At 42.3% G+C, this 11,042-nt stretch overlaps 1 protein-coding gene across 1 annotated transcript; it reads left to right on the forward strand.

Annotated features, from left to right (window-relative positions):
- Positions 1–2,661: 2,661 nt before the first annotated feature.
- barhl1b (BarH-like homeobox 1b) lies at positions 2,662–6,709 on the forward strand (the record flags this gene model as incomplete). Its single annotated transcript, XM_080756615.1, has 3 exons — positions 2,662–3,115; positions 5,256–5,478; positions 6,427–6,709. The coding sequence occupies 3 exons, from the start codon at positions 2,662–2,664 to the stop codon at positions 6,707–6,709; spliced, it is 960 nt and encodes a 319-aa protein (XP_080612741.1).
- Positions 6,710–11,042: the final 4,333 nt, after the last annotated feature.

Below are 11,042 nucleotides of genomic sequence, written 5' to 3' on the forward strand. Positions count from 1 at the left end.
GTGTGTGTGTGTGTGTGTGTGTGTGTGTGTGTGTGTTTGCGCGTGTGCGTGCGCGCGCGCCTATCTCTGTCCCCGCCTCTACGTGACAGCTTGCAGCCGTGATGGGACCCCATGGGAGCGGGGAGCGGATTCACTAACCTGCCGGTGTCTGAGACCGACGTTCGCCTCCAATCTGGTGGTCACATGGGGGGTTAGATTATTAGGACCTGTCGCGGAGTCGTGTGGGGCAAACTGCTCATGAGCACGGAGAGAAGAAGAGTAGTGCACACAATGGCATTTCAATGGCATTTCATGCACGTTAAAGTTTGTCGTCACGCCGCCCTTTCAGCCCATGCTGTTCAGACTATTACTCCTCATTACCATTGTGTGCGCTAGTATTTGACACGTATTATGAACTAAACGTTGACTATTCATTGACGCGACTTTGTCCTGCATGGCTGAAGAAGAAACAAAAAAAAAAGCTAAAGGGAAAGAAATGTCAGCAGGTTTGCAGGCCTAATGATTTTTTTTGTTGTTGAATTAAATCTCAACAGAACATGTGGCTACAGTGTTTTTATTCGAGAAGACGAAACAGTAAAATGGTTTGCCAAGATAGGCCATATGTAATCTCTCTAAGAGTTGTTCTGGGACTTTGGAACTTTAATCATTTCTGTCTGTGCTCTGCAATGAAACGGGAAAGGCGTTTTATATAATTAAGGTTTAATAACTATACACATAGCAAGGCTGTGCCATGAAGAGTATGTGCTTAATTAACGTTGAAGATGATGCATGTCATCAGCTATGACAAACAATAAATCATTTTACAAATAAATTACGGCCACCCCAGATTATCATAATAATTACGTAATAATAATAACATTTGGATTATGGCTTCAATAAATTAATAATAATAATAATAATAATAATAATGGTAATATTATTACATTTAATAGCCCTATATTATTATTACTACTATACTACTACTACTACTACCTATAACTAGGCTACTACTTCTATTATTTCCTACTATTAGGCCACTATACACTACTTACTCTACTACGAAAATGAAATGGCTATATGGTTAACAGGGTCAGGGTCTCAAATGTTCAATAAAAAATAATCAGATATCCGCAATGTTAAAATATTATTTGACACCACCACAACCAACGTTAAATAGTGGCAGAAACAAACAGAATATAAGGCGGGGTGGGTCGATATAAGGAATGAGAAGATCCAGTCAAGTTTTGACTGAACACGCTCGTAAAGGGAGGCGAGAGAACAGACCTACCCGCTCCACATAATAACCCCATTATAAGCCTCATCAATGATGTAATGAAAGCAAACAGTGTGAAAATTGCCTGTAAACAGTTGGATCTGTGTCTCCTGATGAATTCAGTGTCTCTTTTATCAAAGTGGAGGGAGCCAAGAGGAGGGGAGTGGGTGTGTGGGTGTGCGTGCGCGCGCGCATATGTGTGTGTGTGTGTGTGTGTGTGTGTGTGTGTGTGTGTGTGTGTGTGTGTGAGTGTGGGGGGGGGTCCACTTTCCTCTTCGACGAACCAGTCAACACCCCAAAACCTCCCTCAACCAATGAAGGCTTGTCACAGGGGACTCACGTGGATGAGACGCTCTTAAAACCTATAGCTCCCGACTTTTCCTCATGAAGTTAAATTTTTTTCCCCTTTTTTTAGGGTGGGGTGGGAGGGGGGATTTTCCCTCGCGCGCGCACACACACACATCTCGTTCTTTTAGTCGCCAGTTGTGACTATTTAACCCAGTTTACCTCTTTGCTTTGCTGCTTTTCCGTGCGCGGTCCTCCTCGCTCAGTCGCCACACTGCTGCTTGAACGCTGCAGGCTTCGGCAGGTCTCTTCTCCTATTATTCAGTCTACCTCTCTCTCTCTTCCCTTATCCTCTCCTCTCTTCGCTCCCTATACTAAAAGAGAGTATTATAGGGGCTATATAATGCCTGCTGTCGCTTTCTCCTGTCGTAGTCACCGTGAACCACACGGGTCACCGCCGCCGCCGGGAGCTGCCGTGGTGGTGTGAGCGATTACAAGTTTCAGCGAATCGTGTTCTTTCTCGCTGGTCACAAGTCTCCGGTTCACCTGCGATCAGGCTCTTAGCAGGTGAGAACTGTCCCTGGTGCTGACGCGTCCACTCCGCTGTCCGCGGTGCTGAAGCGTCGACGCTGCTCCACTCTTTTTTTAGTAGTGTAGTGTAAATGAACTGTACACTATAGCTATACTGTTTTCGAGCTCACTAAACTTGAAGTCACTCCATCCGTTGGCTGGGAAATCTTTACTGGTGAGTTTTTGTTTTGTTTTGTTTTTTATTGTTTTAGTTAAAAGGAGATTTACAAAGAAAACCGACTAAGCTGTCAAAAGAGACTCCACGGCTGCATCGATTTGAAGAGGACTCGTGCGTTTAGAATAATAGCCTGGCAAAAAAAATGTTTCGAATGCATGGACGGTTATTGTAAGGTAACTTAGCCTGGGGATATTTCTTAAAGAGGCAACTGGGAGACAGGGAATAGTGGATACACTGTATCTACCCGAAAAACTGCGGGTTGTTTCCTTGAGCTGGATAAACTGAGCCAGAACAGTCCAAAACTTGTTCTGAATACCAATGGTATAGTTTGAGGCCCGCACGGAACAGAAGAGCTCAGCTTGCGCTCATCGAGACGATGGAGGCATCCGCCAACGGATCCAGTTTTGGGATCGACTCGTTGCTTTCCCACAGGCCTGGAAGTCCAGTGTCCAAGGGGGGCAGTTTGGTCGGGGAGTGCCGCTCCCCGCTGGAGTTCAGTCCGAGATCAGACGTGGAGAGCGGTTGCTCCTCTCCGCCGTCGCCGAGGAGGGAGTGCGTGGAGGAGGTATCGCAGAGACAAGGTCACGGAGTTGGACTCCCACAGCACCTAGTACAGCACGGACAGATGTCTGGAGGATCCCAGCAGAGGACAGTAACCTCTTCCTTCCTGATAAGAGATATTCTTGCGGACTGTAAGCCACTGGCAGCGTGCGCGCCATACTCAAGTAATGGCCAGCCGACTCAAGAGACGGGAAGACTCGCCTCGAAACTAGCAGAAGACTTCATGGACAAAATTCACAGCAACTCCTCCTCGGACAGCGAATACAAAGGTAAGAATATCATTTGGTTGTAGAAAAGCTTGTGGTTGTGGTGGTGTGATTATATGGAGTTAGTCAATAAATATATCGTTTAAAAAAAAGATTAAGGAGTTATAGGCCTATAGAGACTATATATGACGTGGTGTAAAAGGCCTTAATATGTGACTGACAACTATACAGTTAATATGACTAATATGTCTAAATTTAGGACGCAAAATATTATTTTGACACTTGACAATTTGTGTAGTCAAATCAACGATGATAAAAAATGCATAACAATATTTAAAATATAAATATCAATGAGGTGCATGTTTTATTTAAAAGTATGCTATAGCTTATACAAAACAAACATTAGTCTGCGGATCAGTGTTTTCTTTTTTTTGCTCAAATTTCTTTAATAGTATTTTTTCATCTTCAAATTACATTATTTAGTGTTTTCTAAGGCTTAGAAGCTAAATGATAAATTGTTTAAGTTAAACCCAAAATAACATGACTGTACAACAAAAGTGTTGTATTTAGATAAATGTGTTTACTTGCATTTTTCCCCCACCCTGCAAGAATCAAGTTTAAGGAAACCCCTTAGCCTACTTCATGTTACTTCATAACAATCCTGACCTCTCATTAGCATAACACTAAGGCTGTATATTGGCAGGCCATATACTCATTGACCTTTTTTTTAAATTTAAATAATGATATATATATATATACCAGCATTTTCAGTTGCACAAAAACATAAATAAAATAACCTATATTTATCGTCCATTGAAGTGTAATTTTTATTGCGTTTATTGCATTATAATTCAATCTCCAGCGTGTTTGATTACATTAGCAGATGTCTTGAAAGCATCTGTTGGTGTCAGGGAGGCATGCAGGAGAGGGAGAGATGACAAGGTTGCCTCCAGATAAATGCCATCAAGGGCCTCTCTGTTTCCAATCATGTCAGCCATAACAGACATGTCACCTCCATTGACAGTTTAATGAAGCGGTGTCTGTCTGGAAGGAAGTCATGCAGCCGCTGTAGGCTATACTGGAAAGCACTGGCATTTATGCAGCCAATACATTTCCAATAATAATACATGCAATGAATACATTTAATGTTATTTTTTGTATTTAGTAATTTAATTCCGGTTATTTATTTATTTTACAATTACGATAGGCTACTATTATTTGATTTAAGCATCAATATTGACAATTATTGCTACTGATCATTACTTTTTTTTAAGTGTATGAGCTTATAGGCCTCACTCATGCAACAATTAGACAGACACACTGTGTGTGTGTGTGTGTGTGTGTGTGTGTGTGTGTGTGTGTGTGTGTGTGTATGTGCGCGTGTGCGTGTGCGTGTGCGTGTGTGTGTGTGTGTCGCTGTACTGTCACAGAGTGCCACATGATCCTCATCAACACATTGATTGCGGAACCAAAAGTCCATATAGTGCCTTGGCTCCGGTACTTTGATTTCCACGAATCCTCCTCCTAATATTTCGGGGATTTGATGCAATTTGTCCCAGTGCTAATCAGATTTGTAACGCGGAAAGGCCGCCCCGGCTCTTTATTTCACTCATTTCCACGGTCCTGTGAAGTTCCTCCGGTCGTGGTTGAAAGACTCGCCTTCCCTTGTGGCTCAATTAGGCGGATTATTGTGCTTCTAGAGACGACTCAACTATTCAACTACCAAGCTCTCTCGCTCTCTCCCTCGCCTCGCTTCTCCCTCTTTTTCTAGTGTGAACTATAGAGAATTGAGTATAAGAATTGTAGATCAATGCACGCCCCGACATGACACTAGGAACCAGAACAAAGGAGATGAGCTGCTGATGGGGGAAATATCACATTGGGAAGCGCGAATATAAGCCTGGCTTTTCATAACAATTTAGGCCTAAATCAAATAGTTCCATATAGCCATAGGCACACATTCAAACGTCTGGATCTCAGTAGCCTACTGCCTGGGGGAAATAAATAAATCGAAATTTCCTAATTTAGTAAAGTTTAGTCTCTTTTTATATTCTAATAAACATCCATTCACTTAAAATCACACAAATAATGTGGAACAAATATATAGGCTATATATATTTGTTGATATTATAAATAGAGGGCATATGGATGCACGAATGCAGGCCTGATTCTAATGTGAACTCGTCCCCGTGTTATGTTGCAGTGAAGGAGGAAGGAGACAGGGAGATATCTAGCAGCAGAGATAGTCCTCACGTCCGTCTGAAGAAACCTCGCAAGGCTCGGACGGCCTTCACTGACCACCAGTTGGCCCAACTGGAGCGCAGCTTTGAGCGGCAGAAATACTTGAGCGTCCAGGACCGGATGGAGCTGGCGGCCTCTCTCAACCTCACCGACACGCAGGTCAAAACCTGGTACCAAAACCGAAGGTAAGCACTTAACTGGAAGCGGCGAATAAGAAATCAGATCTCTCTCTCTCTCTCGCTCTCTCTCACTGCACACACACACACACACACACACACACGGACACACACACTCGCCTGTGATGGACTAGCTATCAATGGCCATAGCCAGTAGCCACATGCTTCATATATAGGGCGCCATGTTTTCAGATTAGCTGGCAAGATTTCTCGGGGCCATGTGTGCGTGTCACCGCAAAAACCAAACCCTCTAGACTAGAGTTTAGGAGTTAGGACTATATTGTAAACAAAAACACGAACGCACTTGTTTATGTAATACAGTAGTTGTTTCACAAGTACTATCTGTCAATTTCTGTATTTTCTTTTTGCAATAAATAAATAAAAATAGTCAGAATAAACACAAATAAACAGAAAAACTGTTGCATATTTGGTAAATGCAAAACAAGCACTTGCCCTGCACTATAGGTTGATTTGGAATTTATTCGCATGATGCAGCTGCGGAAAGCACATTTTGGAGGTCTTTGACACCCAGACAGCTAAATGACAGAAATAAATATAAAAACAACACTTTTGAATATGAATAATGCATTGTTGCATGTGTGCATATCAATTATTCAAACAAACCACTATATCTACTCAATTATCTTTATTATGAATTATTCACCTGCAAGGAGTGCATACTGGTATAACAAACAGATATCCTTGGGTGTGAATACAAGTGGCAGAATGCTGATTTTTTATTTTATTTATACCGAATTGCTCGATCCTATAAATACACTACATTAGCAAGCTCATAAGCTATACTGTATGTAGCATTTATACATCAATTAAGAAAGTGTTAGCTTATTGCAGGTATGCATGCAATAAACTTCATGCAGGGTTCACGCGTGCGCCAACGTCAAGTGCGTGGCCATCTGGCAACAGCGTCATTTCACGTATACACATTTCTTTTTACAGGACAAAGTGGAAGAGACAGACAGCTGTCGGGCTAGAATTGCTAGCGGAAGCTGGGAATTATTCTGCGCTGCAGAGGATGTTCCCGTCACCTTACTTCTACCCTCAAAGCCTGATGTCCAACCTGGACCCCGGGGCGGCGCTCTATCTGTACCGGGGACCCTCGGCGCCGCCGCCGGCCCTCCAGAGACCCCTCGTGCCCAGAATCCTCCTCCACGGCCTGCAGGGGGGAGGCGACCCGCTCTCCCCTCTGTCCGTGCTACCGCGGCCAACTCAACAGCGGTGAGCCGGCCGGTACAGATTTGATGCCCGCCACTTGGCAGCGTGCATGCAGGGACTCACACAGGACAGAGCCGAAAAAGAAAGAAAGAATTAAAGAAAGAAAGGGGGGGAAACAACACAAAACGAGACAAAAAAAAAAAAAAACTGTATAAGCTATATGGCCCATGCCGAGAGCCAGAAGTTAATGACTTTCTCTATGTGGATAGTATTTTTTCTTTTCTTTTCTTGACATCACGAGGTTTAAGCCTATTTATAACGTATTTATTTTGACTATGCATTTAAGTTATGTATTTATTTATTTGTGTCCTTATTTCAGTGCTCGCTGGTGGCACTTTGACCTACATGTATAAATGCCATTAGTCCACTTAATGGCATTTATTATTATTATTATTATTACTACATTTACATAGCTTGGGACCAATGTTTGTATTCATATAAACAATATCCTCCCACGTTAATATGAATTCAATAGATCCACGTATATGAATTCCAGAAAATCCAATGGAAATTTTAAGTATTGCTTTTCTTTTTGCTTTGTAAAATTTCTAAGATTTTTTTTAAAGTTTTTTTGTTACTTTTTAATTGAACAACAAAACCATATGATTATTCATGAACTTGTATATAAGAATATTTTGCATTTTATTCGAAAGAGACTTGATTTTAAATATACTTTTTCTTTGATCTATTTGTGCGTCCTTCTCGGACCGTACATCCACTTTAAGATAATATAGGCTAGATTAGCCACAAGAAAACTATACATAACAGGCGATTCATTGAGTCACATGTATACATTACTGTCTGGAAAAAGGGAACGGGTCCACAATGGGCATCCGTCAGTTATGAACAATAAATACGTTAAAGTACAGTCTTTTCATGTTCTGAGTTGAAGTTTTAGTGGAGTCAAATGTTGAGTAATTTATAAAGAAGCAATTTATGAATCCCATGCAGCAGCAGAATGGAGAGAGAGATAGAGGAGACATTCACCACACGTTTCGGTTTTTGATAAACACAAGCCTATAGTGGTCTTGGGCCTGCAGGGTCCACTCCAGACCTATACTTGCCTGTTTGATTTGCTAGATGTATTTGAACAGAAGTTGTGCATTATACTTATGTTATTTCATATGAAACCGTGATAAACCTTGTTAATCTCTTTGGTGAAAAATGTATATTGCAGATATCAACTTGTGGAGTGGTTCTCGTATTTATGGATCGTTTTTCGTTCCTATATAGTTGCCCCCCTCCTCCCTCCCTCCCCTCCCACCACCACCACCAACACGCCACTCCCTCCGCGAAGGAACACGTTCTGTGTGAAGTTCATTTTCACGAAGAATTAAGTTCACGGCAGACGTCGGCGAACGAGACAGAAGGGGGTGGTTTGATGTAAAAGAGAATTACTTTTATAAATGTGGAAATAAAGCTCTTTCATTTAATGACGTGGTTTGGACTCGGAGTACATTGTATACACAGTGCTATAGTGACACCGCTCATTTATTTTGGTTGATTTTGTGTATTAAATTAAAATAAAACCCAAACTTAGTAGGCCTTAGTTAACACGACCGGTGATGATATAACCTTCCATCGCTTAATAACGAATTGACATGACCTAAACATTGCCAACGATATTACAATAGCCTTGTGAGTCTGCATGCAGACTGCAGGGTTTCATGCGAATCTTTTGACTTTGGCATAATGTTGGTGTGGACATAATAGTACAATATGTGGTGATGTGGACAGTGGATGGCATTGCTGCCTGCATGCTGTGCACCTGCATGCATGGAGGAATGGGAACATATTTTGTGGGAATTCGGTGTGTGTGTGTGTGTGTGTGTGTGTGTGTGTGTGTGTGTGTGTGTGTGTGTGTGTGTGTGTGTGTGTATTTATGTCAAACCCCACGCCACCATGCATGGCATGCATCCCCCTCTGGCTGGGTTGGAGTTGGGGGCGGGGGGGTGCACCGTGCAAGTTAACAAAAAGTGGTGCTATCATTAACGCATATAGGATATCCAGCCGCGGCCGTTAAAGGTGCAAACAATTAACGGCTGCGGTATAGCTATATGTGTTATGAAAGTAGCCTGCACAGATATCTTTTTTAATATTTTGGGGTAATTTAATTAAAATGATTATGAACACGTGTCTGTTTCAAAGCGCAAAGGTTGAGGCCTGTGACAGTTAATGAACATTTATTTATTTATTTATTAATGTATTAGGCTACCCCATGGAAGTATGATCCAAAATTAATAAATAAAGAAAATGGCACGCGGGCTTTCGGAATTCTATTAGAATAAATTGTGTTTGAATAATTTCGAACATGTCTGTCAAGCACCGTTTCACTATTTAGTTACCTTGGTGGATTGAATTTGTCAATGCTAAAAAAGTTAATAAGAATGTCACCGCCGGAGCAAGCTACATTGATTGCCGTAACCTTTTAAAGGCCGCTCTGAGATTTACTGAAAGATTTACTATATAGTATTTAAAGTTCAATCTCTCTCTCTCTAGATTATTTATTTGTTTATTGGCGAATATGATTTGTGTAAGAGGCTCTTTGGAAAGTTTGAAGGGAAATATCGTGCACACTTTCTCACACACACACACACAACACACACACACACACACACACACACACACACACACACACACACACACACACACACACACACACACACACACACACACGGCGGCGGCCAATAAAAGATCATCAGCATCGTGTCTTCTGAAAAAGGCTAACGGATTAGAAGAGGACCATTGTCCAATGCAGGGAGGAGCTCCCAACGACGAACAGAATTAGCAGTATAGGCCTACTATGGGCCATGTTTCCTTCGTCTTCCATAAACAATGCAGGGCCATGAAATATTAATGTTATGTGAGCAATTGTTTAAGTGCCCTAAATGATCCCATTTTGGAAATTGATTGTTTCCACCATCGCTCTTTCTTGAGGGTGTTGGATGCGCCCTCTTTGCCAAACGGCTTCAACAGCTGGTGGCCGGGCGAAGAGGACCGACTGCCGGCCGAGATCAGCACAAGGACAGCTGGTCAGCGGCTCCTCCACTCCCTCCGTACACCCCCCCCCCCCCCCCCTACATCTTCTCTCTCTCTCTCACACACACACACACACACACACACACACACACACACACACACACACACACACACACACACACACACATCTATACGAGACACCTCTCTCCCTCTCCTAATCGGAGTCTGACTGCTGCTGCGGACCCAACCGAAATATCAGGCCATACTAACAACGCCTGGGGTTAAGGAGTTCAATCTGACAGACAAGACTTGGCGTGTAGGATGTTAACGATTAGACAAAAGACTTTAATAGCCTTTAATTGAAAGTCGATAATGGGTTGATAGCCAGGAGTCCCAGGACCCCCCCCGCTGTGACTCTCGCATGGCACCTGTTATGGCCCCATATTTCCACTGACCAATACCGTGAAATATCAGACTGACGGACGAACTAAACTGACACGTTTATGATGCGTAAAATTGCATTAAATATACAGTAGCGTAGCTAGCTTATCCCTGCCATATAATCACGGATGGGGTTTTGATTGGGAAAAGAAAGAGAAAGACAGCCCACCAACTTGCCAAAAGATCATTAGATAGCCATCATAAGAGTCCGTGACTGATTCAAATAACGACGGAACCCCCTTTCTTTCAGCGTTCATGAAAAGGGTTATTCTTGCGAAGTGCACATGCAGCTGATTATAGGGGGAAAGCCCCGCGTCTTGTTGGATGACGCGGAGGTTTTTTGCATGTGAAAGGCTGGAGGTATAATCCCTCGGCTCTTACTGTGGATTGTCCCCGGCTCAGGGTTAATGAAGTGCGGATGGAGTCTCGTTGAGCTCCCGGCAGACAAAAAACACAACAGTGGAGGAGGCTTAGGCCCGAAGGATCAGTGACTCTGATTAAGCTCATTGCCCCCAAAATAAAAACGAAACCAAACAACCTTTATGAGGATTGGAAATTAAGAGTATAGCCTAGTATAGCCTTAAATCAAGACATAACTTGGAAGTTGGTATTGTTGCATGATGAGTTATTTCCCCCCCTCCTCGATTTGTATGTTGGCCTATTTCCTTTTAATGTATAGATCATGGTTCAGAGGCAAATATTTTGCATGTCTAAGATATCGCGTTTTCAATAGTTTATATAGCAGGCAGGCTAGGCTACACTATTAACATTTTGTTATAATCCGCGAGGGAAGATGAAAAATAGATCAATTAAAAATGTTCAAGAACGCATGGCTATTTTTCTCCCCTTTTCCAACAATGTCTATAAATTAAAATAAATAATTTTGTAGTTCTATAATGCACAAGTATAGCCTATTACTT

This window comes from Protomyctophum bolini (genome assembly GCF_963924005.1).
Source record: "Protomyctophum bolini genome assembly, chromosome: 22".
NCBI classification, from domain to species: domain Eukaryota; kingdom Metazoa; phylum Chordata; class Actinopteri; order Myctophiformes; family Myctophidae; genus Protomyctophum; species Protomyctophum bolini.